The sequence below is a fragment of the Pistacia vera genome, unplaced genomic scaffold (genome assembly GCF_008641045.1).
Source record: "Pistacia vera cultivar Batoury unplaced genomic scaffold, PisVer_v2 Contig971, whole genome shotgun sequence".
In the NCBI taxonomy this organism is placed as follows: domain Eukaryota; kingdom Viridiplantae; phylum Streptophyta; class Magnoliopsida; order Sapindales; family Anacardiaceae; genus Pistacia; species Pistacia vera.
In genome coordinates this window covers 518,961-544,604 of record NW_022196858.1, presented here as the reverse complement: position 1 = coordinate 544,604, position 25,644 = coordinate 518,961, and the positions used below count along the sequence as shown (strand labels likewise).

At 35.4% G+C, this 25,644-nt stretch overlaps 5 protein-coding genes across 6 annotated transcripts; 2 read left to right on the top strand and 3 right to left on the bottom strand.

The window, feature by feature from the left end:
- The first annotated feature begins 173 nt into the window (after positions 1 to 173).
- Positions 174 to 3,802, top strand: LOC116121265 (glutathione hydrolase 3). Its single transcript, XM_031407228.1, has 7 exons — positions 174 to 510; positions 1,210 to 1,547; positions 1,630 to 2,148; positions 2,259 to 2,494; positions 2,592 to 2,856; positions 3,060 to 3,197; positions 3,278 to 3,802. Exons 1-7 carry the CDS (start codon positions 405 to 407, stop codon positions 3,551 to 3,553), a joined length of 1,878 nt encoding a protein of 625 aa, XP_031263088.1. The 5' UTR covers positions 174 to 404; the 3' UTR covers positions 3,554 to 3,802.
- A 370-nt stretch (positions 3,803 to 4,172) lies between these two features.
- LOC116121266 (AP-4 complex subunit sigma) lies at positions 4,173 to 6,358 on the bottom strand. Its single transcript, XM_031407229.1, has 4 exons — positions 6,107 to 6,358; positions 5,831 to 5,917; positions 4,633 to 4,701; positions 4,173 to 4,489 (listed from the first exon to the last, which is right to left on the bottom strand). The coding sequence occupies exons 1-4, from the start codon at positions 6,245 to 6,247 to the stop codon at positions 4,355 to 4,357; spliced, it is 432 nt and encodes a 143-aa protein (XP_031263089.1). The 5' UTR covers positions 6,248 to 6,358; the 3' UTR covers positions 4,173 to 4,354.
- Positions 6,359 to 7,204: 846 nt separating this feature from the next.
- On the bottom strand, positions 7,205 to 12,618 carry LOC116121257 (ATP-dependent 6-phosphofructokinase 3-like). Of its 2 annotated transcripts, XM_031407221.1 has the most exons (14): positions 12,417 to 12,616; positions 12,025 to 12,290; positions 11,692 to 11,738; positions 11,534 to 11,573; positions 11,030 to 11,092; positions 10,791 to 10,928; positions 9,776 to 9,934; positions 9,597 to 9,650; positions 9,308 to 9,376; positions 9,084 to 9,213; positions 8,282 to 8,547; positions 8,083 to 8,131; positions 7,834 to 7,988; positions 7,205 to 7,718 (listed from the first exon to the last, which is right to left on the bottom strand). In XM_031407221.1, the coding sequence occupies exons 2-14, from the start codon at positions 12,127 to 12,129 to the stop codon at positions 7,512 to 7,514; spliced, it is 1,482 nt and encodes a 493-aa protein (XP_031263081.1). In that variant the 5' UTR covers positions 12,130 to 12,290; positions 12,417 to 12,616; the 3' UTR covers positions 7,205 to 7,511. The 2 variants fall into 2 exon arrangements, with proteins under 2 accessions (XP_031263081.1, XP_031263080.1); XM_031407220.1 differs by having other exon boundaries at positions 12,025 to 12,618.
- Positions 12,619 to 15,060: 2,442 nt separating this feature from the next.
- Positions 15,061 to 17,085, bottom strand: LOC116121285 (nudix hydrolase 8-like). Its single transcript, XM_031407240.1, has 9 exons — positions 16,928 to 17,085; positions 16,590 to 16,852; positions 16,391 to 16,456; positions 16,130 to 16,267; positions 15,962 to 16,036; positions 15,787 to 15,837; positions 15,662 to 15,696; positions 15,456 to 15,564; positions 15,061 to 15,370 (listed from the first exon to the last, which is right to left on the bottom strand). Exons 1-9 carry the CDS (start codon positions 17,040 to 17,042, stop codon positions 15,170 to 15,172), a joined length of 1,053 nt encoding a protein of 350 aa, XP_031263100.1. The 5' UTR covers positions 17,043 to 17,085; the 3' UTR covers positions 15,061 to 15,169.
- A 3,130-nt stretch (positions 17,086 to 20,215) lies between these two features.
- Positions 20,216 to 25,461, top strand: LOC116121268 (mitochondrial-processing peptidase subunit alpha-like). Its single transcript, XM_031407231.1, has 13 exons — positions 20,216 to 20,354; positions 21,186 to 21,434; positions 21,554 to 21,850; positions 21,940 to 22,107; positions 22,226 to 22,393; positions 22,485 to 22,571; positions 22,761 to 22,827; positions 23,154 to 23,251; positions 23,633 to 23,705; positions 23,809 to 23,879; positions 23,998 to 24,047; positions 24,714 to 24,826; positions 24,917 to 25,461. The coding sequence occupies exons 1-13, from the start codon at positions 20,316 to 20,318 to the stop codon at positions 24,964 to 24,966; spliced, it is 1,530 nt and encodes a 509-aa protein (XP_031263091.1). The 5' UTR covers positions 20,216 to 20,315; the 3' UTR covers positions 24,967 to 25,461.
- The last annotated feature ends 183 nt before the right edge of the window (positions 25,462 to 25,644 follow it).

Here is a 25,644-nt window from a genome sequence, read left to right as displayed (position 1 = left end):
CTCCCACACCTTTATGGAGATTCCCCTTAAAAGAATAAATAAAATAAAAAGGAAAGAGAAGAATCCAATTACCCATGTGATGGATATTTGCACTAGTTTATAATTTTTATTCTGCTTTAAAGTTGTCAAAACGAAGTCGTCATGGAGATTCCTATTCGACAAATGCAATTTGATGGTGGCAAAACTTGATTGGGATTTGGGTCCACGAGAGAACATCATTTCAGAAGAACTGCACCAACTCTGGATTGAATTTGAGTTGAAGGCTGATTCCATTGCTGACACAATATACAGGATTAAAATATTCAAATATACAACTTGTAAGGAACAACGACAATCACCAACTCTTCAACCTCCACCATTTACAACTAACACCTCTGCTTCTTCTTCTCTTCTAACTGTGAAAAATGGATGCTCCACTTCTGCCCAGTAATTATCCCTCTTCTACGACTAATAAGAACAAGGGCTGGACCAGAATTCTGTGGCTGCTTTGTCTATTATTAACCATATCATGTTAGTTCTCTTCTTCACCCATCTCTTTTTAAAGTCAAAACTGTTAATTCTTTAGTTTCTCTCTTCTGGGCTTTTTGGATGGATTGATTTTTTTAGCAAACTAAATGAGTTTGGGAAACATTTATGCAGTAGGAATGCATTTCGTAATATTTTTAGTTTTTGTTAGTTAAGATATTAATCCTAAGATTATGGTTTCAGATTTGTGTGAATTTTAACGTGGGTTGTGGCTATCTTTTTCCAGCTGAATGGATATCACTACACTCTCCAACTTTTTCATTTCATGCACAATCAATTTCTAAACTTTAACTCTTTTCTATTCATTCATTGTCTTTCTTCTTCTTCTTTTTTCTTTTTTTCTTGCCGATCAACTTTGTTTGGTAAAGACACCTTAGATTATCTCTTAGAAGAAATCCCAAATTGATGGTCTTAACTAGCCATATCATCAATTGACATGTGAATCTGATTAAATACCATCCAAATTCTATTTTTATCTTCATGAAGATGAAGGAATGTCTTTTTTTACCTTATCTTATGAGCTTAAGCTCCAGGTTGGGTGGTTGAAGATTAAATTTTGTTTAGATCTTAATCATGTCATAGTGAAGCTAGAATTGAAGCTAGGTTTGCTTATTTGCTTACAATTTTTATTCTTAGTTAGTCATTGTAATCAATTCATTGCTGAACATATTGTTTGCATTTCAGTTGTAGGCCTCATATTCAAAGATGACTTAAGCTGTTGGTTACTGAGAGAAGAAAACAAGTACAATGGAAGGATTGAATTTAATAATGCTGATATCGTTGAGTCAGAGCAAGGTGTTGTTGCAGCTGATGATGCTCGTTGTTCTGAAATTGGTGCTTCAATGCTTAGACACGGAGGGCATGCCGTTGATGCTGCTGTCGCCACTGCATTCTGCCTTGGTGTTGTTAATCCAATGGCAAGTGGAATAGGAGGCGGGGGATTTATGATTGTTCTTTCTTCATCGACCTCCCAAACTCAAGCTTTTGACATGAGAGAAACCGCCCCTCTTGCTGCTTCGCAGGTTCATAATTCTCTCTTTCTGCAAATATATACTAGTTCAAGTTGTTTTTTTGGTTGTTAACATTGTTACTGTCAACAAACAGAATATGTATGAAAACAATCCCAAAGCCAAGTATTTTGGTGCACTATCTATGGGAGTTCCAGGTGAGATAGCTGGCCTTCATGAAGCTTGGTTGAAACATGGGCGTTTGGCTTGGAGCACTCTATTCCGACCTGCCATAAAACTTGCCAAAGATGGTTTTGTAGTTGCTTCATATCTTGGATTACACATAGCTAATAATGCAGAAATGATCATGAATGACCGAGGCTTAAGGAAAGTGTTTGCACCAAATGGGAAGTTGTTACAAGCAGGTGATACTTGCTACAATGTTAAGCTATCTCAAAGCCTAGAGGCAGTGGCAGAACAAGGACCACGAGCCTTCTATAATGGAATTGTTGGTGAGAAGTTAGTGAAAGATGTGAGAGAGGCTGGTGGGATTTTAACAATGGAGGATTTAAGGAATTACAAGGTCGATGTAGTGGATGCAATGTCTGCAAATGTGATGGGCTACACTGTATATGGAATGCCACCTCCATCGAGTGGAACAGTTGGGATGTCCATGGTGGGTAAAATTTTTTCCTTTCCCTGCGTTTCCTGGACACTGTATATTATTTCTTTTCATAATTGTGAAAGTATGTGGATGTGATTGCTCTAAATATTGATTGGAAACAGGTTTTAAACATCTTTGATAGCTATGGAAGTTCAGATGCTGCAAAAGGTAATCTTGGTCTACATAGATTAATTGAAGCGCTTAAACACATGTTTGCTGCTCGAATGAACTTAGGTGACCCTAATTTTGTTGACGTAAACGAATCTGTGTCTGAAATGCTTTCACCATCTTATGCCAAGCAAATTCAGCAAAAAATTTTTGATAACACCACTTTCTCTCCTGACTACTATATGTACAGGTATGATAACTGCAAAAATCTAAGGTTTGCTAGCATAACTTTCGGTGGTGTTGTCATGAATTCATGAGTGTGAATTGTTTGAGTCCTCAATGGGCAGGTGGAGTCAGCTTAGAGATCATGGAACAAGCCATTTCTGTATTGTAGATGCTGATCGAAATGCTGTGTCTATGACAACAACAGTGAATTATCCTTTTGGAGCAGGGATACTCTCTCCTTCTACTGGCATTGTGTTCAATAATGAGATGGGTGACTTCTCAATACCCTCAGAGATATCCCCTGATAAGCTACCACCTGCTCCAGCAAATTTTATTAAATCAAACAAGAGACCGTTGTCTTCTATGACGCCTGTAATCGTTACTAAGGTACACTTATGTCACCCAGTTCATATTTCTTATTACTCAGATCTTTACTCTCAGAAAAGGTAGAAGTGATCTTGACTTTACATGCTACTCTATAAACTAGAATTGTGCTCCTTAATAGAGAAGTAGTTAAGAAATTCAATTGCTCTATTTTCTTTGAAGTCTTGTTTTGAAATAAACGTCACTTTTATGTCCTTCCATGGCAGGATAATCAGCTGGCTGGGGTTATTGGAGGAAGTGGTGGAATGAACATTATTCCAGCAGTAACCCAAGTTTTTCTCAACCATTTTATCTTGGGGATGGAACCTTTAGCTGCTGTCCAGAATCCAAGGGTCTACCACAAGGTTCATAACTGCTTCCTATTAACATGTATCATCTAACAAATTTCAGAAACAGCTCCTGATTTTACCTTACTTTTCTGCAGCTAATACCAAATATGGTTTTGTATGAAAACTGGACTGTAATTGATGGCGATCACATTGAGCTCACTGACGAAAGAAAGCTTTTCTTGGAAGAGAGGGGTCACCAACTGGAGGCTAAAGCAGGGGGAGCTATTGTTCAGTTTGTTGTTCAAAACCTGCAAAACCCCATCAAGATAGGCAGAAAAATTGGAAAAGATATTAATAATGCTCTAATATTCCATGGAACACTCACAGCAGTGAGCGACCCTAGAAAGAATGGGAGGCCAGCAGCCATTTGATTTGGTATTTATGTTCAGGTAGAAACACATAGCAAAAGGAAAAAAGCAATTAGCTGGCTTTGCTCACAAGCTTTGCTGTATAGTTATTGTTATGTAGAGGCTTTGATATTTCGTGCGTTTATGTCAATTGGGGCTACTTCTATTGGAACATCTCCTCAACCACCAAGGAAATTGTATGATCAAACATTTTCAGATTATTGTTCAATAAATTAATGAATTGTGGCCTCGTTCAAGCCTTGGTTGGAAATACATTTAGATGCTTACACATTCTTTTTTAGCCATATTATTTTGGGGCCTCTACCTGCAATTAAGAATTGAGATTACAAGGGTCTGCTTCATGGTTTTTGACTTCAGTAGCATATAGGCATCAGTAAATCTGCTAATCTTAACTGTACCAACTACCATATATAGTTTGAACAAGAATTATGTGATTGGCAGTAATCTGTGAATCTAATCAATCTTGAAGAAAAGATGTAAAGCAAGAAATGAGGCCAGCAGCCTAGATGTATATACTTGTTTTCAGATGGAGACTGGGCAGAGCTCGTTGTTAGGATAGCTCAACACTTGCATTAATCAGATTATAATTGTTGAAGTACATCTTAAAGAAGATTCTTCAAACTAAAGTATTTAGCTGATTGTTTATTATCCATCAACTTAATCAATAATGAATCAAACAATCAACTAATGAATGTTAACTTATGAAAGATCTGATATTGTTTAAACTTTATTGTACAATAGAAAACATAAACAAGCCGCAAAAACATCATGAAACTCGTACAAAAACCAACTGCACAAAACTATTCAGGATGATTTGTCCATCAGCTGTATTGGTGACAGAATGTTTGACTTGCTTGTCTCTACAATACATCCGTTCATTACCATTTCTTCCAGCATGAAATGTGCTTTCTCTAAATGGAACATGATGTCTAACTCACACTGCATAATTATAACCATACAGAAAATTTGAATGAAATCAACTTTTTCTAAAATTGTAAATAGCATATACATCGATGAAAACCAAATCGACAAGCATGGTAACTTAAGTCATAAATTTAAATTCATCTCATGAGAGATCTTACCACATTGCCAAAATGACGATCCATGGTTTCTACTAACAAGTGTATGAATTCCAAAATTGCTAGCTCATTCTGCAACATGGAAGGTAAAATTTTAAAATAATAATTAAAGAAGAAAAAAAAGGATAATGAAACGTAGAGAAAGAAATGTTTGGTGGTGAGTGGTGGTCACCAGACAAGTGAGAGATCAACAAAATCAGATAAGCACTAAGCTTCAATTAAATTCATACATAACATAAACATCTTCAAACATTCTTTTTATTTTTATTTTGAATAAAACCCACCTATTTCCTAAAATAATGACAAATTGAGCTAATATCATCAATCTTCATTGATCATTCTTATCATTTTGTACATGACACAGACCCTCAGTTTTCAGCAAAAAATTCAGTACTAGTACTTTTGTTAGTTAATATTTTCTCCTTTCATAAATTCTTTTACTGGACAAGACTATCTGTAACAGAGATCTGTAGCAAATTTTTTAGAGTAATGCTATACATCCTATCTTCTTATCTGAAGACTTATATCCAACTAAGATAGAGATTGAATTATACTAACATATGGATGAGCGATAATGAAACAATTATGATAGGAACCAGGATTTCTTTTTTCCTTGTTAATCATTAATCCGACACTAAGATCGTTTGAGGGGATCAAAATGGGGAACAAATAATGAACCATTTAGACTCTAATCTGATATATAAGTTAGTCACTGACATGATAGATACAAGTCGCATAACTGGACTTTCTAAAAAGAATAAAAAACTCCGTAGATGACAATCAGGCACCTTCAAACATATTCACAAGTCATAACAATTGAATTGCCATCTCAATTTGGTTTAATAGTATTACTTGATATTAAAACAAAGTAATTCACAAAATATTAATTGAAACTACACGCTGAAGATATCATCTCCAAATAGAAATAATCTCTCTTTCAATAAATTTGGAAAAACTAAAACCAAAGACAATGTAATGCAAGAAAGCTTTGATATCATACAAATAAATGCACCAGCCAGATGCAGGCGAGTGAATTAGAATGTGTAAGCTATGTCACCCAAAGGAAAATGGTTTTCAAAATACTTTTAATTCAAAACCTACCATTTTTTTCAAATTAATTCCATATATTTGATGCCACAATTATCTTAAAAAGGTACAAGTGCACCGTTCCTAAAACAGGTGAATAAAGCGTTAAACTTACTTCATCATTGTCAACTCCGACTAAGAAAAACAGCGATGCATAGCGCCTGTACACGATTTTATAGTTGCGATGCTCGACAAAAGAACACTGTTCTCACATACAAAAATATAAAACAGTTATAAATTAGCTAGAAAGAAGCCTTAATAATGAAATCTGCAAGTAGCAATTCAAAATGGTTTATATATTTAGAATTATGAATTGGAGAGTAATAAAAAAAAAAAAAAAAAAAAAAAAAAAGATAAAGGGCGATTGGATTAGAATTGTGAGGATCTGAACCTGTTGCTCGGTGCGAGCGAGACATTTGCGAACAATTTCCCCCTCAAGAGCGCGTCGTTCTTCGAGGGTGAGCCATTCGTAGTATTGGGCGAGACGGGTCTGGCCTTGTTTGTTGACCATCAATATGAATCTGATCCCCATCTTCTTTCTTGATCTACTCAACTTCTGGTTCTGATACTAAACCTCAGACCTTGAAGCCGTGTTTAGTTTATTTTTCCCAATAGGAAACCAAATTTACTCTTTTTGCCATTCGTTAAGTTGGTAACCGTAGTCCGTAGACCTTTTCTTCTTTTTAAATAAAAAATTTAATTAATAATATTAAAATTTTGAAGTAAAAAGACTCAGACTACTAATATTATTGATGATGTCCCGAATTTCTCCCCTCAAGTGAGAAATTTGAGATTTTATTTGGGAAGGATAAATTAGGGGTGAGCATGAGTAAAGGGTAGAATCAAAACAAAAAAGGGTCCGATTCCGATTCTAGAAAATTGGAATCAGGAATTCTTAGGTCTGCTTCTGGATTCTATAGTGCTGAAACCGAAAACTAGAACCGAAACCGAGGCCTTGGTACCCAAGTAAGAATCGGGACTAAATATAATTTTTGTAAACTATTAGGGGTGTATTTGTACTTTTCTAAGGTGTATTTGCATTTTTTATAAGTAGTACGGGGGTAAAAATAACTCGAGTACCAGGAACCGAAACTTATGTTTCAATTCTGATTCTAGGTTTCTAGGAATCGAAACCAACCGATTCCGATTCCAAATCTTAGGAACCAATCGGTTATGATTCCTTCAAAAAATTCAAAATACCCTAAACCGATCATCCCCAATATAAATAATTGAATGAATTCACTTTAATTTTTTATTTTATTTGGGGATGATAAAAGAAAAAAATTCCTTTGCTCCAATGGATGAAATAGCAAACAACCTCCTTGGCAAATTTTCACATTTGGTGATTTGGTCTTGACTGAAACATGTAATACATAAATCACACCCATCTTCATTTTTAATTAAATTTGCTTTTGGAATTTTATCTTAAATCATATAATCTCCAACAAAACACGATCACTATGTTTGAAGAATATAACAATTATACACCTTGCATAATTGGATCAAGTAGAGAGAATCTTGATCCAATACTAAATAGTAAATAGTTGAGGATATTCTTATAATCATATTTCATAGTTCATACAAATATTTGACTTCCCTTCTTCGCCCACTACATGAGAAACTTCAAGGGAGCTGCATATTCTAATAATTAATCATATTTCATAGTTCATACAAATATTTGACTTCCCTTCTTCACGCATTACATGAGAAACGTCAAGGGAGCTGCCTATCCTAACCGCAGCCCAAACAGTTGTTTGATTAATATACGAAGCTTTGTAGTACCAATCTCATTCAAATCACATACTGTAGCTAATCTCTTTGTTCACCTCCAAATTCTCATCACAACTAATGTCATCCTCCAACAATTGAGTTTGTGGCACTTCCTCTTTCTTGTCCTCAATCACATCTTTCAGACTCAAAAAGCTTGGCTGATTTGTTGAAGACAGCAGCCTTGCCCACATCCTATCAGTAATCACAACCTTATTCTGTTTTTCATTGATTCGCTGCATATCAGAAGTTCAAAAATTAAAAAAACTTTTACTCCCATAACATCACATATATAGAAACTTTGAAAATTGTCAAATCCAACAAATGTGAATGATTATCCGGTGAACTCACATAGAAGGGTATATAAGTTTGTCTGCCATTGACGAGCCCGCTTGTATAGCCAGTGTACCCTGCCATGGCTCCATGTACAGCACTTTGAGCAAGAAGTGTGCAGTACACATTATCAGATGCATTGCTTCGAATAGCACGAATCATGTAAGTAGGATCTGCCAGACAGCCCAAGTATAATGCTTTAACATACCAGGAAATGACAATCCTATTGAATCAAATATAAGAGCACGAAAATTAACAAGTACCAACCAATATATTTAAGGTTTATGACCATCTTTTTCTGCTTTGAAAAATGATCCTGCAAAACACCAGAATTTGACCAATTAAATTATCTGCAACTATTTCATATTAAATAAATTGACAAACAAAAGTTAGTTTAGAGGGCTTCTAAGTTGATACTGTCAAAAGAAAAAAGACTGCAGAGCAAGGAAAGAGAAATGATAGATACCTTAATTTTCTGTGATATCCACAGCCCAACATCTTGGAGGGCTTTGTTTCCTGAAGCATCCTGCTGGGACATTGAACTCGTGCTCTCAGAAACCAAGTCCTGTCCAGCACCTTCCGCTATCACAATAACCATATGTCCGTCTTCTTTTACTCGTTTCTCAATATATTCAAAAAGTCCACCCTCCCCTTCAAGATAAAAGGGTGACTCAGGAATTAGGCAACATTCGACATCACGGCTTGCAAGAGTAGCATACATTGCAATAAACCCTGCACCATTCATTAAGTTTAGATTAAGAGTGTTAAACAATTAAAAATTTGCGTTCAATTAAGAAATGAACCACAAAAAGTTAGTATAAAGGGGAAATTTTTTGAAAGTCTCCCATAACCACAAAATAGTTTTAATCAGTCTAAATCATAACTAACCAATTGAAATGACTAGTCATTTGCTTATAAGTTATTTGCACAGACAAAAACTCATCAAGAGGCAAACAGTCCGCCACAATGAAATATTAACAAGATCAACGATAAATAAAGATGGGAAAATGACATTGCGATAGAAACGCCACATTTATATAGGACTTACAATGTCCAGCCATTTAAATTTGGATTTCTATATTGCTAACAGCCATGGGTCAATGCAATAGAAAGATATTGTAATCCAGATAGCTAATGTTAGAATTGTAAGCATGACCAATCTTAAGAAGCAAAAGTTAAAAAATTTCTATCCTGTAATTTCTAGTCAACCAAATACATACATTCCGATTCATATATTGATTAAGGTTTCTGACAAAACAGGAGCTTACCACTATAGCGACCCATCAACTTCACAACTCCTATACCATTTTCAATACTTTCTGCTTCAACATGTGCTGCATTAATAGCACGTTGAGCCTCCTCAACAGCAGTGTCAAAGCCAAAGGACCTGTCAATAACCTGTCACATAATGAACAGTTGTACACAATTTGAGTATGAGGTGTCATATTTAACTCAGCAACACTCCAGCAGTTGGAAAAGGCAAGAAGGGTACCGGAATGTCGTTATCAATGGTTTTGGGGATTCCAACAACCGCAACTTTGAGACCACGTTTTCTAACTTCCTGAATGAAGAGAATAGGTAATTTTATTTAAATATATACATAGATTGCAGTAAATTCCAAGGATTCAGTGATAAAATTAATGCTTTCATAAAAAATTAAAAAATTAAAAAGGGAAAGAAAATGTCACAGCCAGCAAGACCCTAAAGAAAAATAGCAAGAAACTGATGAGTTTATATACATCAACTTCTAAACAATTAATATTTTACAGAATGAAGACTACCTCATATATAACAGATGCTCCTTTCAGGGTACCATCTCCTCCAATTATGTAAACCTGAGTTGCCAAATAACAAAAGATCAGAATCCATTTTTTGCATAGGTGTATCTAGGTTATAATAAATGCATAGAAATCTTCAGTGAAGAGCAACTTAGAAGATGAATTAAAACTTCCCGACATACCTGATTGATTCCTCGATCCTGAATGCTGTCAACTATCTTGGCGGTATCATGGCCACCTCGTGAAGTACCAAGAACAGTTCCACCGCGTTTATGGATGTCATTCACGACCTTGGGTGTTAAAGGAATTGTGTTCTTAGCATAGAAGCCTCTATATCCTCCCTACAGAATCCCTTACTTCATCAGTTGACAATAAGACCAAATTATACATAATTAAAAAACCACTTTTAACTAACAAATATACAATGGCAGTAAAAGGTAACTTTTTTTTAAATATCAACCCCGATTCAGCATAGCAAAAAATTGTTTTTTTACAAACAATAAAAGGGAGAAAACTGTTAGAACTCAAGCCCAAGGAAGAGCCCAACCCAAAAGACTAGTCTAATAGGAGGGAGAGCCTCTAGGCTTAAGTACCACACTTGGTGGGTATGAGCTCCCAATGTGGGATCCTAACATTGCACCCCCCTTCAAGAGCCGACATCCACGTTGACTTTCACTTTATCGACACTGACCCGACGGTAACCCTTCCCCCCTTTGGGCAGCTATCACTCACCTATTAATCATTCGATGCACATTGCACCTTAATCTAGACTATAGGTAGCCTTTTCCACAGCCCAACTCTCAATGAAAAACACCAATGTTAGAATTCAAGATCAAGGAAGAGTCCAACCCAAAAGACTGGCCTGATAGGTGGGAGAACCTCTAGGCTTAAGTACCACACTTGGTGGATGTGAGATCCCGATGTGGGATCCTAACAAAAACACCTAAAGTTTAGAACTTCCGGTTGATATGAAGAAAATAACTTTGCCATGCCTTCTAAAACAGGGGAACTATATCAGTATATAGGCAACAGGTACACCAACACATTTCCTTGTGCAAGTTCAACTGTAAATAGCTGTACATGTTCACCATATATGCAGTTCAACATTAACAAGAATCATAGCACGGGTACAATCACAAAAATAATCAGGCAGTCCCACTATAAAAAGTGAGGAGATATGGATATTTAGTCACTTACATCTATTCCCAGCACTTTCTTCACTCCGTACATATGGTAGAGGCCGCACACTATCTCTCTAATCACCGTGTTTAGTCCAGGGCATAGACCACCACAGGTCACAATACAAGCATGAACTTCATCGGACTCAAAATACACCTGAGAAACACCAACCATCCAAAATAATATTCAAATTCAGAGCTGGTCCTTGATCATTTCAGTTTCAGATCTCACCCCACAAGTCACAAGCACATATATACCTTTTGACGAGGTCCAGCTCGTCGGAAGTGAATTCCTCTAGGAGAATTCTTGTGAACAACAATCTGCAAAAGAAGGAAAGTATAATCACATCTAAGTTTAAAACGTTTTGGTTTTGGTCTTTCAGTCTCTTCTCTTAAAGCACATACACCCTACTGACTCCAGCCTTCCTCAGAGAAAAAAAAAACAACTATCTTTCAATCTCACACATATGGATAAAAGAGAAACCATGTTAAGCTTTTGCAATGTGAGTCCAGAGTTTCTGGAAAGAACCAGCCAGTAAGAATACTATTTCAAGATCTGTCCCTAAGTCCAAATTACGTTAGCATTAACAGGTAGTCCCTTTTCACTCTCAATAATAAACCGCTGAACTCACATGACAGCTAACTAAGACAAAATCCCACTATCTAAGCAATTAGTATGAAGAAATCCCTTACATATACATAAAGATTAAAATTTAAAAAAATAAATAAATAAAAAAGAAGTCAAGAGACAAGAAGTCTGACCTTTTGTGGAACGGTATCATCCACATGAACAAAATACTGCCTGGCAAAATGAACAATTGATCCAGTTACCGACAGTCCTGAGAAATTATACAACTCCCAAAAACAGCAAAAAGAAAAATATCTATAGAGTATATAAGTGATGGGAATCATCAACTTACTTAACAACCGAGTACGCGGGATTGTCTTGCAGTGGATTGCAATATGTCTGCACAAGAAATTTAAAAAAAAAAAAAAAAAGGCAATATGATTAAAGATCAAGAAAGTTGAGAATTAAGGCCAAGTGAAAAAAAAAAATGGAAAGGAAAGAAATGCAATAACTTGACCACAATGTTAGAAGCAATTTTGTGGCAAATCAGAAAGTTTAAACACTTCACAATAAAGTGCATTTATAATTTAAAAAGTAAAAACAGCTTCTCTGCAAGAAATCAGAACTCGTAACAGAATTAACAGAAACAAAGAAGAAATAAAGAGAGAGAAATTAGAAGGCTTACAGGAAGATCAGGAATATAATCAGATAAATGAGGAACATCTTGAAGAACATAACCAGCGGGGCCATTGACGATCTTCGGTTTGAAGTTCTCGGTAGATGACGCCATCAAAGTATCTTTCCTTGGAGATCCGCTACTAAAACTGGAACGCGAACTTGAACTTGAACTAAAACTCACCGACGAAAACTGTTTAATACTCGAAATCCCAGAATTTGAAGGTTCCAAGAAACGCGATTTCAGAGAAGAAGACGAAGTGGACGAAACATTAACTGAATCCATTCAATAACAGAGGAAAACGTGTTACAAGTGAAAGAGACAGATGAATCCATATTTATAGGAAACTATGCAACACAGACGCTGTGTTTGACCAAACTGAAAACCATCTAAGTACGTACAAGTTTGGTTGTTCGTTGCTGGTTTTCTGCACGGCTTTATATATATATGTATATGTTACTGTAAGAAACGAAACAGGCGGCGTGCTGTTATTCCAGCTTGTGTAGTGGTTTTTGACGAATATGAGAAAAGTAATACTATAAGTAAAAGAAAAAAAGGTTGTAGCACAGTGAGGGAGACGAAAGTGGCGTGAAATTGGTTAGAGAAAAGAGGATGTCTTTTTTTTGTTGGAAATTAATATATCTTCTAGAAATAGATTTTTATATACCGTTGATTTTTTAGCGTTTTGTTTCGTTAATGGTGGCTCCTCCGGATCCGGATTCAGATAGTGTCTTGGGTGGTACGTAATTATTCATTGGATTCTCTTCATTCAGGCAAAAACAATGCTGTAACATGATTTAAATACTAAAATCTTTAAATTATATTATTTAATATTTCAAAAAATACTTTCATTATTAGGTTAAATTGATTCCTTCCATTATTGATTAGGAGTAAGGTTAAACGTAAAAATAAATATTAAAAATATTTGTGTACAAAATTAATATGACAAAAAATAAATAAAAGAGTGAATATAATGAATTTAACTTTTTTTATTCAATCTTCTATTCATTTGGTGTCACATAGTTTTTTCATTCATTTTGTGTCACATAGTCTCTGCACAAATCTTCTATAAAATTTGTTTAAATTATTTTATATTAATTTCTTTGTTAATTATTAGTTTTTTTAATACACATTTTTAACATTTTCCATTTAAATAACATTTTAATTAAAAATTACCATTAAATGCAAAAGATTCGCATATTAAATGTGTTGAAACTTATAGAAGGTTTTAGCAAAAAAAAAATGCTATCTTTATAAATAGTTATACAAAAAAGACTATAAAATAATATCATCCAAGAAAAAGACAAAAAAAAAAATGAATAAAGAAAGAGCCAAAAAAATCATAAAAATCAAGAGCAAAGTTTATTTTTATATGTCCTCTTATATATTTCTTCGTAAAATTAGCACCGCAAAAAGCTTCACGGGTACTGAAGTACAATCCAGACTCCCGAAAACCAGTAAATAATTAAATATAAGGTGCTAAAGGTCAAAACTGTAAATAATGAACTAGTGAATTAAGGGGCTATTATTGTAAATCTGAGTTGTAAAGATTCAAATAATTAGGCAAAAAAACAATTGCACTCTGATTGGTGGTTAGTGATAAATCATTTTATTATTTATTTATTTTGTTTGGATTGGGGTATATTCCTTTGAAAACTGTAAATATATTATTGAATATTTTTTGACAAAAAATTAATCCTAATAAAAAAAAGAGCTTTTTATATTTGTGATGATCCACTCAGTGCCAGGTTATATAAATTTTTTAATTTTATATGGGAGAGTTTAATTGGTGGTGGATGGTTGAGGACATAAACATAAGCATGCGTGAAGTCGCTTCCCAAACCATCCAGATTGGCAAACAATAAACCAGTGTGTCACATGGACTACATGACGTGTTCAACTAAAATATGTCAAAAGTTTTTCTCCAGTAGTCTGAGATGGATCTTCATCTGACTTTTCTCCTCAACAAAATAAGTTTCATCAAGAACGTAAAGCTCAATGTATAATTTGTGATTGAATTCAGATCACACATAAAAAGAGATTTTTATTTTGGTTTCTGGAAAACTTGATAATGTCTCCCGTCTTCAAGTAAATAAATGGCCCACCTTTTTTCAGCTTCATTGGATGTTAGACACGTGTCTTTCTAGACAAACAAACATTATTGTATTTACATAACGAGTCTAGACCATTCTGTTATCCTTAAAAAAAGGAATGGTTTTAAATGGTTATGTTATGTTTGATAATTTAGGAACATCATAGGCTTAGGTTCTTTTCCGTCCCAATTTAGTTGGGTTGAATTGTATTAATTTTGGTAAATTCATTAATCCATTTACCTTTTAAATTATTATAAAAAAATAATATTTAATTTATTAGATAATAATATAATATGAAATTCAGAAAGGAAAAGTCATTGTCCAACCAACACTGTTGCCATTACCAGTCACCATTGACATTGTCCATTGCTGAAGATGTTGGGCAAATACCATTTACACGAAATGTTCTTTACCTCTAGATCTAAACTATGTCGGTCTTCATTTAAAAAATAAAAAATGTTTAACACAGGAGGCAATTAAAGTTTGGGTTGGTGGAACTTTGACATTCTCCTCAAGCTATGTTAGACTTCCATTTTCAGTCAGAGTTATAAGAATACGTATATTCTAGCAGCAGACTTTTACTTTTTATTAAATTATTAATATAGATAATAAATTATTATTCGTATTATAAAATGATTATAATAAGTAACCCGTCACTCCAATGCAATCCATTCCAAAACTTTATATGATAGATGCAGGTGGATTGGATAATTTTTTTATGGGACAAGTTCACGAAATTTGCATCAGACATCACTCAAATGGCCTAAATTTTATCGTTGGCACCAAATTATTGAGTCTTATCATTTTATAAAGCCCAAATACAAAATATCTATTACATAACCGAAGGTTATAGCCCAATTCCAATTGAGTTTACATTAAGATCCGTACTACGGGCCAGCCCACTACACCAACCAAGCTAGTCACTAAGTAGAGTGTCCAATCTCACTAAGGTTAGTCACGAAATTTGCATAGACATCAATCAAATGGCCTAACTTTATCGTTGGCATCCCAAACCCAAAGTAGTATTATTCTCATTTCATTTTGGAACAGATTACTACAACTTACATAACTATACTCGAAATATTTTTCAATTCATTGTAATACAAGTATGATAATTTTCCATCTAATTTGGAGTTTAACTGACGAGCAATGAATCCACTGTACTGATCTTCATACGCCTTAATGCAAATGTCGATGACCTTTCTTGACATGTGGTCTTCCAGATAAAATGGCTGCTCCAGCAATTCATCAAGTGGCATCCACTGAAGACAAAGATTTCAGCTACAGAAAGAAGAGATCACCACAATATAAATAGAGAAAGCAAATGTGAAGTTGAACCTCAATTACCTTGGCAGCTTGAAGCTCCTTCTCATCAATGGTGATTTCAGAGGACAATGGCTTCAGCATGCACACGAAGAGTATGTCTGACTTCTCAAAAGCTACAAGGTGAGCATGTCTATCGAGTTGCACGCGCACACAGAAGTGGATCGAGTTAAAATCAAAATTTTAAATATATATTTAATATGTTTTGAGGCGATAGACGAAAACTTTACCGGAAAGCAACCATTTCCTGGAAAATTGTGTCAACCTGTAAATAGAGAATACAATTTAATAAAGTAGATAATATATAATAGCCATTTCAGAAAAAATGATAGTTTGTAAATTGTTATGTTCTTACACCAGTTTCTTCTTTCACTTCTCTTATAGCTCCCGAGAATATATCTTCAGACTGATATGAATCAAGAAAAGCGCATGTTCGTTACAAACATTTGTGAATATAATAGGAAAAAGAATTTGACACAGTAGAATAGATTCTACAGTTAATCCATTAATTGAAACATGAGAGGTATCACCTTGTTGATATAACCAGTGGGCAACTTCCACACACCGGAGCAACTACAGGGACATTTTTCTTTCACCACAAGGACCTAAATGTTGTAAATTCGCAGTACAAAAAGAAGGGTTATGAAATGGAACAAATAGATAAAAAGGCAAGATGAAAAATTGCTGTTGATAAAAACCTCTCTTTTGTCGTTGAGCACGAATCCTGCCACGCCAATTTGATGCGAAGGGCTGGCAGGAAGCATGCATGGCTCATCAGGAATCCAGTATGTTAACGTAACGTATCCTGGTTCAGCATGGTGATATGTGAAACCTTCCTGAAAATTAGTTTTGACTTATTAAAATTTCGAGATAGTGAATAGGACACAACGAACAAAATTCCTTAGATCAATTGCAGAGGGAACTTCTGTGAGACAACGTAGCATTAATTGCATTATTACCTGAACTGCTATTGGAACAAGATCAGCTTGCTCTGATAGTATCTTGAGCCATACTCCCTTCTTACCCTGCATTTCCCAGAAATTTACACACGATTACACGTCTTTTGAATTGTGAATGCACATTTGGGATGATCTGATGGTTAAAAGAATGTGTTTGTGTTATTTATAGAATCTGTTAATTGTACACTCGTGCACAAACCTTCATTTTCCAGTTGGATAGAGAAGCACGAAGAGCAGACACAAAGGCGTTTGCACTTGAGGGTAAGCTTTCTGGATCAATAATAACTCCACCGTATTCATCATCACATGCGTAAAGAAATTCCGAAGCCAAATTCAGTGCTGATATGTCTGCTGACAGAACATTAACTCCCTTTTTCTTGATTACACAGCCAACCCCAAGAAATGGCACGGGCGAAGAAGTAAACTTAGCAGTTGAGGATATTAAGGAATTCTGCGAGAAAACTGAACAACACTATGAATCATTTTATTTTATGGGAAATTGTAATATAATGTGATGATCACTTGAACATTACATACCTTTTGACAGCCTTGAGAAAGCACAGGCTTTTGGCCATGGAATTCTGGACTCCCTCACAAAGCTCTGGCAGTAACATCCTGCCAATCTTGAGCCATCCAACACCGGTGCCATCATCTTTGTTGTTAAAACAAATTATGAGGGACTGAGTTTCCATGAGCATATATATAATAAATATGACATTAATGCAAAAGAATGCTTGTGGGTATGTAGAAAAATTATTGGGTGAATATTTGAAGGGAATAAGCATCCAGTAGCACAAGTAGGTCGAAAGAAAGAGATGTAGAACAAAGATGTGGTCGCTAAGATACTGTTGCAAGAGGATGAGAATTATTCTCTCCATGTCAACACATCATGGACTCCCTTTACATCAATTTGCATACTTAATTGATCAATTTATAACATGTTATTTCAAAAGGGAATGTTTATCATTTTTTGGGATTTCAATATTCCATTTCTGATACTTATTCTGGTATAATTTGTGATTGTAGAGGCTTATAGAGTTTCTCCACTTGGTATCATTCAAGATATCGTTCGTACTTCTATTCTTCTTTCCGTTTCATTGAACTTGACGCTTCAATAAACAAATATACTGCACCTCGTGTGCTTTGTTAGGCCACTGCCCGCTATTACAATATCTTCGACCATTCTAGCATTCTTTTATTCAGTGTTTCCTGTTTACTATGTATATAATTAAAAGGACAATACTACGCTTACAACCTAATCTTATAAACTTTCCCTTATAATTCCAATGTGATAGTTTGTAATGGGTTTTGTCTGTCTTCTTGCAAACTGATCGATTACGAGCTGTCACATTGGATTGTGAGAGAAAGTTTATAGAATTAGATTGTGAGTCATTCTTTATTGTAATTAGAATAAGAGTAAACTACATGTTCCCACCCAAAGACTAGCGAAATCTCATGTTTCCACCCCTGGTTTTATTTATTTCAGATTCTCACCCTTAAATTAACAAAAAATCATTTAATGTGACGGTCAAAGAGTGAAATGATAATTTAAACTTCATTAAATCTGAAATAATAATAAAAGTTTCAAAATAACCCTCTATATCCCAAATTTCTCACAAGCACCCCTGACCTCCCTCATGGCTGTCAGAAAAATCCAGATCTAGTCGGATTCCGGCGTTGTTGGACATCACCGCCACCACAACTAGCTTCCCCCGCTCATCGCTAACAAAACCCATCCATCCCCCAACCTCGTCCGCCTCCATTTTGGCTGGATCTGAGCATTTTCTCTACGATTTACCCCTCTTTCATGGCCGCTAGAAAAAGTTCAGATCTAGCTAGATTCAGGCGTCTTTGGACATCACTGCCACCACCACTAGCTTCCCCTACTCATCCCTGACAAAACCCATCCATCCCCTAGCCTCGTCTACCTCCATTTTGGCTAGATCTGAGCGATTTTCCCTCCCTCGTGGCTGCCGAAAAAATCAAGTTATAGTGGGTTAAAATGTAATTTATTAATTTATTTGTTAAAGACAATTTAGTAATAACACTTTTTGTACTGTACCAAAATCTAAAAATTATTAACAGTGTTAATTTAAGGGTGAGAATCTGAAATAAATGAAACCAGGGGTGGAAACTTGAGATTTCGCTTGATCTTTGGGTGGGAACACGTCGTTTGACGTTTGGATCATATAATATTTTATTATAAGGGTATATTATATTAATGGATAAAAAAATCACCTTGAAAATTACTGAGAATGTTTAGAAAATGTGTTTGATTAGTTTGAATAAATTGGTGACTAATATGTTTGATTGGGAAGATAAATGGGTGGGCACGTTATATATATTACTAAATAGCCCTCCTTTTTTAAAATTAATATAATAGTATTTTTTTTGAATCATTTTTTAACCCTCTATATTTGAATTTTTGCTAAAACACCCCAGCCATATAAAAACTTTAATTTGTAGCAAAATCATCCCCACCCACCCTAAGCCACTGTCGACAACCAACCACCACCATTGCCCGTTGTCGATAGTCGACGAAATGGCGCACGACTGGCTGTATATAGGCAATCGTGCGCTAACAAAACTGGAAATGGCTATGGATCACAAATCCATGATTGAAAAACAACTAGATCTATGGCCATCACGGCCACAAATTTGGCCGTGAAACAGCCACATCTTTGGTTGTGAAATAGTTATAAAAACGCTAGATCCATGGTCGGAAAATGCCTCATCGACGCACAACCGGCAAGATCTCACTAGGCGTGCACCATTACAGCGATGGATGCCGGTAGCCAGCGGTGGTCATAGGTGGCTATGGGTATTTTGTTAACTTTAAACTTTTTGTAGTTGGGGTGTTTTAGCTAATTTCTCAAACGTAGGGGGTTGGATAATTGTTATTTGGTAGACATTTGAGGGCAATTGTGTCCGGAATAATTTTTAATTAAGGAAAAAATGGGTAGAAAAATCATATTACACCATTAATGTTTTAGTAACACTCCCTAATAAGGTAATAAAATTACCTCCCACATTACCAACAATAAACACTACTTACAACAAAAGATTATCATAATATTTTATTACTTGCAAACCAAACATAGAGGGTATTTGTCTAAGTTTATAAGCTGGTCAAATTAGCTTATAAGCTCTGAAATTAAGCTGACTTGTTTGTTTATAANATCTCGCTAGTTGTGCACCATTACAGCGATTGATGCCTGTGGCCGGCGGTGGTCTTGGGTGGTTGGGGGTATTTTGTTAGCTTTTAAACTTTTTTATAACTAGAGTGTTTTAGCTAATTTCTCGAATGTAGGGGGTTGGGTAATTGTTATTTGATAGACATTTGATGGCAATTATGTTCGAAATGGTTTTTAATTAAGGACAAAATAGGTAGAAAAATCATATAACTTCAGTAATGTTTTAATAACACCCCCTAATAAGGTAATAAGATTACTTCCTATATTACCAACAGTAAATACTATTTACAATAAAAAATTACCATAATATTTTATTACTTTCAAACCAAACACATGAATCTTATAAAATAAACAAACATTACCCGTTATCTTATATACCCCCATCCAAACAGCCCCTTGGAATAAAATTCTATTAAGAATTTATGAGAAAATTAAAATACGTGGCAAACAAAGATGGAGCGCATCAATTAAAAATGTAAATAAGGTGAGGTCAAAATCAGACAATCCAACGACTGATAATTCTAAGAGAATTAACACTATATTCAGTTAAACGGCTAAGATTAAATCAGGCAAACAATATCATTAGACGGTCCAGATTGATCACTCGTGTCCATTTTTTGATTGGGCAATCACATTTCTCAACTCTAAGAGACTCCCCCTCTTTCTTTTGAGCCAGCCAGTTTCATCACTCGTCCGTACGAACTAGGGTTTGACAGTGACCTACGATCACCATGTACAGAACCGCTGCCTCTCGTCTTCGCTCTCTCAAGGTCAGTACTCGCTTATCCATCCTCCTGAAGCCCTAATTAAACCCGTTGGTTTCATTTTTATTACTCAACGTATTGGAGTAAAAGCTACTTGGATTCGCTGCCTGTATGTTAGTTGATAGTTGAATCTGTGTTTGCTTGGATTTTTGGCTTGTAGATCTGTCTGTACGTCGCTGGAATTTTATGCTTCTTATCAGAATAGTTATGTTGTTTGATAGTTTTGTATTTAACAAAATGTTAAAGATGAAAAAATTACTAGTTTTATGAAAGAAAGCATATTGATGCTGTATTTTCTTTTCCACGAAACGTAAACACATTACTTGCATCACGGTCAAACCGTAGGAATTGTATATTATGTTTCATTATGTATGAAGAAATCAAATAATGGAAGTATGGAACTGAAATTGGAGGATCCGGTGATTTGATTACTGTTCATATACATATATATATATATTCATGTGATGAAACTGGTACCTATTAGGTTTATTCCCTTGCTCACTTTCTCTAGAAATTTAGATAAATTTGTAATAAGAATGTAGTGTTGCTATATGCTTCTTGCTTCCTGGTGAGAAAATTAATTGAAGGTTGAAGAATTGCAAGGTTGAATTTTTATTGTAAGTTACTTAATAATTTTAGAAGAGATAATGTGATGGATAAGTACCACTGTAACTGGATAGTGTCATATAGGGTTTATTAGTTGCATGAGTAATTAAATTATATGGATTTTCTCTTTCATTCACAGTTTATCCAATGCTATACACTTGTATATATTGACATATGATGGTTATCTTATGTGGTGGAAATGTTTGATGTTACAATTAATTGTGAGAACAGGACCATGTGCGTGGTAGGATACCTGCGGCCACAAGATTCGCCAGTTCTAGTGCTGTTGCCACAAGTTCATACTCTTCAGGTGGTCTCTTTAGCTGGTTGACTGGGGAGCGATCCAAATCTTCACCTCCTTTGGACTTTCCACTTCCGGGTGTCTCTCTTCCACCTTCATTGCCTGATTATGTTGAACCGGCTAAAACCAAGATTACGACTCTCCCAAATGGTGTCAAAATTGCCTCGGAAACATCAGTGGTATGCATGCAAATACTTTTTCATAGACAACTTGTTTTCTAATTCAAGGCCCTTTGTTCTTGAGGGGAATTTATTTTATACTTTATCAAGAAAGTTTGTTTCCTTCTTTTGCCAATCAGAGCCCTGCTGCCTCAATAGGTTTATATGTTGATTGTGGCTCAATCTATGAGTCACCAATCTCATTTGGAGCCACACACTTGCTTGAGCGCATGGCCTTTAGAAGCACAAGAAACCGGAGCCACCTGCGTATTGTGCGGGAAGTGGAGGCAATTGGTGGCAATGTCCAAGCCTCAGCTTCTAGGGAACAGATGGGATACACTTTTGATGCTCTGAAAACTTATGTTCCTGAAATGGTGGAGCTGCTTATTGACTGTGTGAGGAACCCTGTTTTCCTGGATTGGGAGGTTAATGAGCAGGTATTTTCATTATTTTGTTTGCACTTGCTTACATTTCTAATGTCAATTTAGATTGTTGCCTGCTCGAAAGTGATATTTTCCTTCTGCAGCTCCTGAAGGTGAAATCGGAGATCACCGATGCTTCCAAAAATCCCCAAGGCTTGCTTTTGGAAGCAATTCACTCTGCCGCTTATTCTGGTGCATTGGCTAATCCTCTTCTAGCCCCAGAATCTGCCATAAGTAGATTGAATAGTACAATTTTGGAGGAATTTGTTGCTGTAAGTCTAATATGTTTGAATTTATTTCTTATGCAAATTATATTTGTTTGAATTTATTGTAATTTCCTATTTGCAACTTTTTGCATTCTTACTCTGAAGTTTTGTATGAGAATTTCAGGAAAATTATACTGCTCCTCGGTTGGTACTTGCAGCTTCCGGTGTTGAACATGAGCAGCTGTTATCTGTAGCAGAACCTCTTTTATCAGACCTACCGAGTGTTCCTTGTCCCCAAGAGCCAAAATCTGTGTACACTGGAGGTGATTATCGCTGTCAAGCTGATTCAGGGGTATGTATTGTAGATGTCATGCATCAAAAACTTAAATCTTCTGCCTTTATTAACCTTCTAAAAGGTTTTTAAGTGCAATTTTTCCTTCCAGGACCAGAGAACCCATTTTGTTCTTGCATTTGAACTTCCTGGTGGTTGGCATAAAGAGAAGGAAGCTATGGCTTTGACTGTTCTTCAGGTTCTGATAGTGGACTACCATATCATTTCAATATTCTTAATATTACCTTTTTACCTTTTAAACATTTAACAAGCACATTTTTAGGGTTCTGTTATCTTGGTGGTTCCCTTAATTTGTGTCTATATTTTTCTAGAGGCTTCTTATTGAAAATTTAAGTTGAAAAGCAATAGTAAATATAATGTGTTGTAGATGCTACTGGGAGGTGGTGGATCATTCTCAGCAGGAGGGCCTGGAAAAGGAATGTACTCGAGGCTATGTAAGTTGATCCTATTATCCTTGATCCCTTATCAGTGTACTATTGAATTTTAAGTAGCAATAATGGGATGCGTAAATTTGAAGTTATGTCTGTAGTGTGTGCTTATTCAGTTGTCTGCTTGTTCTGTTTCTTATAGCTCTTTTTTATTGTTACAACTTTTATAGTTTCGTATTGAGAGAAATGTTATGTTTAGTGGATAAATTCGTTTACTTGTGTTTATTTGTAGTTTTTCGTTTAAGCAGTGCTCTCAATATTATGATAGTTGCATCACTTATCTGCAACTATGTCACTGGCATATAATTTATTCGTGCTAAGCTGATGAACAGATCTTCGTGTTTTGAATGAGTATGCGCAAGTTCAGTCATTTTCAGCATTCAACAACATCTACAATCATAGTGCCATATTTGGTATTCAGGCTACCACTGTAAGCCTCCATTCTGAACTTCAACTATTTGAGTTTGTTTATTTACTTCCAAAAGAATTTTGTTAGGAGATTCTGGTTAATGGCAAACTTTTTTACAGCTATACTCCTATCTCTCCACGAACTTTTATTATGCTAACCACTAGCCTAGGTACAAACGCAACCACCCACCCCTGAATAAAGAGGTGAGAGAAGAAACCAAATCATTCCTTCCTCCGGAATGGTGATATGAAAGCACCCAGTGATTGTTTGTGTGACCTTTTTAAAATATAAAGCTCTAGGAATTTCACATCATCCTTTAGTCATGAAAGTAGTTTTGGATCAGCCATGTCAGTAACTTCTGCTTCAGATACCTCTATTGAAGATGCTTGTATCTGGATACAGGGTTCTGATTTTGTATCAAAAGCTATTGATGTAGCAGCGAAGGAGCTTATTGCAGTCGCCACTCCTGGAGAAGGTTTCCTGCCAATCTTTACCTTGTTCAGTAACGTTTCTTGCTAAGAACATTTGATTTGTTAGCCCAATACTGACTAACACTTTGCATTCTCTTTTCTGTGAAGTTGATCAAGTACAGCTAGATCGTGCTAAACAATCAACCAAGTCTGCAATTTTGATGAATTTGGAATCCAGAGTATGCTAACTTTTTCTTTCAATTCTTGATCTCGGATATAAATTGTACTTTTTTTTGTTAATTTTTTTCTGCTCAAGATTCTGAAATTCTTATTCATCTATTTTTTCTTATTGTGCAGATGATTGTATCTGAAGATATAGGTAGACAAGTTTTGACATATGGTGACAGGTATGGCTAGAGTCATGATATCAATTTATCGTTCACTCAGAGGGTATATAAACTATTACAATTAACCCTCAAAGGATCTGTTTCTGTATATTATCTATTTCCTGTGCATCATGTACTTCATTGTGTATGTATATTGACACGCAGTATTCAGCATCTGCTAGAGAAGTCGGTAAGATATAGTTACTTGACTTTAACTATGAGGAAGAGAATGCAGGGAATCAGCACAAGAGATGTCATTTTGCTTTGAATCATGTGATCATGTCAGTGTCAGAAAAACTGTCTGGAATTTGTGAGAGCATGAGAATGTTGCTTTGTACAGGTTATGACAGTTTTCATAGTTGTAATGTACGGTCTAGAGTCTCAAATTTAAAAGGTCTAGTTTAGATAATGATCTTTTCCCCACTTTTTAATGTCATAGCTGGTGAAATTTTGTAATCTATGCCCATTTGATCTTTAAGCAGTACCTAGTATATATGAAAAACATTTGATTGGAAAGATATTTGATCTCTGTTGATGACAAAAGGAGCAGACTGATTTTCACTGTGGCCTTTGGTAAAATAATGACTCACTTCGATCCCAATACCTGTTCTTTAATGCACATTTGCAGTTTTATCACATGAGACTGTAATATGATGTTTTCCTCTTAAATTATTTGTTGTTTCTTAGGAAACCTGTGGATCACTTCTTGAAGGCCGTGGATGATGTTACAGTGAAGGATATTACTTCAATAGCCCAGAAGCTTCTTTCATCCCCACTGACAATGGCATCATATGGAGATGGTATTTTATGGGTTTATTCAAAGTATTCTATTCTGGTTCATTGGTTTTCTTGAGTGTTTTATCTATATATTTCTTCCTCTTGTTTTGCAGTCATTAATGTCCCAAGCTATGATTCTGTCAGCAACAAGTTCAAGTCATAATTAAATTGCTTTCCTGTGTTGAACCGGGCAGGCACCAGACCTGTTGTCTATATTACTTTGCATCTGCATACCTTCAAGCTTTTTTACGGCCAATGCAGTTGACAATAAGATAAATTTTAGACATTCCCATTTTTATGAATAATTTGGTGCGCTAAGCATAACAAGCCAGCATTTTGATGTATTTACTGGCGTCCAAGGTCATATTCTTTTGTAGTTTGGTCTACCATTTACCGAAATAGCTGGTTGATAATACAATTTTCAATGGCGACCGAAGTTGATGGAATTGCTGTTAGTGTTCCTGATCCATAATTTATTTCGGTAATTCTGTTCTTGGTCATGTCAAGTTTTGACTTTCTCTTGGCCCTTGTATTCTGGATGAACTACTGAAGACTTGTTGAGAGTAAAGATGGGTTTCTTATGACTTATTTTGATGTTAAAGTTGTGGATTAATGTGTGGTTTGATTATCTATATGCTAATAAGCAAATTTCAACTCTTATTGCAGCGTAAACCTTTGGGGATTACTTTTTATTATTATGCTTCTTTTCTCTTTTTACAACGAAGATATATTCCAATGCTTGGAAAACTCGTTTTTATCTGAATATAAGATTTTATTAACAGTTTATAGAATGGTTCCTAGCCTAGGACGATGGAAGTCAAGTGAAATGAAATGATGATTG

Excerpts from the sequence above, each read along its gene's own strand:
- LOC116121266 (XM_031407229.1), bottom strand. The coding sequence starts at position 6,247 with ATGGGGATCAGATTCATATTGATGGTCAACAAACAAGGCCAGACCCGT. Across the intron at positions 4,702-5,830 it reads TCGGAGTTGACAATGATGAA|AATGAGCTAGCAATTTTGGA; the intron begins GTAAGTTTAACG and ends TCCATGTTGCAG. Across the intron at positions 4,490-4,632 it reads ATCGTCATTTTGGCAATGTG|TGTGAGTTAGACATCATGTT; the intron begins GTAAGATCTCTC and ends ATAATTATGCAG.
- LOC116121257 (XM_031407220.1), bottom strand. The coding sequence starts at position 12,300 with ATGGATTCAGTTAATGTTTCGTCCACTTCGTCTTCTTCTCTGAAATCG. Across the intron at positions 9,935-10,790 it reads AGAAAGTGCTGGGAATAGAT|GGAGGATATAGAGGCTTCTA; the intron begins GTAAGTGACTAA and ends GGGATTCTGTAG. Across the intron at positions 9,377-9,596 it reads GAGCATCTGTTATATATGAG|GAAGTTAGAAAACGTGGTCT; the intron begins GTAGTCTTCATT and ends CTCTTCATTCAG.
- LOC116121265 (XM_031407228.1), top strand. The coding sequence starts at position 405 with ATGGATGCTCCACTTCTGCCCAGTAATTATCCCTCTTCTACGACTAAT. Across the intron at positions 511-1,209 it reads TCTATTATTAACCATATCAT|TTGTAGGCCTCATATTCAAA; the intron begins GTTAGTTCTCTT and ends TTTGCATTTCAG. Across the intron at positions 2,495-2,591 it reads CCTGACTACTATATGTACAG|GTGGAGTCAGCTTAGAGATC; the intron begins GTATGATAACTG and ends CTCAATGGGCAG.
- LOC116121268 (XM_031407231.1), top strand. The coding sequence starts at position 20,316 with ATGTACAGAACCGCTGCCTCTCGTCTTCGCTCTCTCAAG. Across the intron at positions 22,108-22,225 it reads TTTTGGAGGAATTTGTTGCT|GAAAATTATACTGCTCCTCG; the intron begins GTAAGTCTAATA and ends TGAGAATTTCAG. Across the intron at positions 22,828-23,153 it reads AGGAATGTACTCGAGGCTAT|ATCTTCGTGTTTTGAATGAG; the intron begins GTAAGTTGATCC and ends GCTGATGAACAG.
- LOC116121285 (XM_031407240.1), bottom strand. The coding sequence starts at position 17,042 with ATGATGGCACCGGTGTTGGATGGCTCAAGATTGGCAGGATGTTACTGC. Across the intron at positions 15,697-15,786 it reads AAGTGAAAGAAGAAACTGGT|GTTGACACAATTTTCCAGGA; the intron begins GTAAGAACATAA and ends CTCTATTTACAG. Across the intron at positions 15,565-15,661 it reads CAGGAAATGGTTGCTTTCCG|ACATGCTCACCTTGTAGCTT; the intron begins GTAAAGTTTTCG and ends GCAACTCGATAG.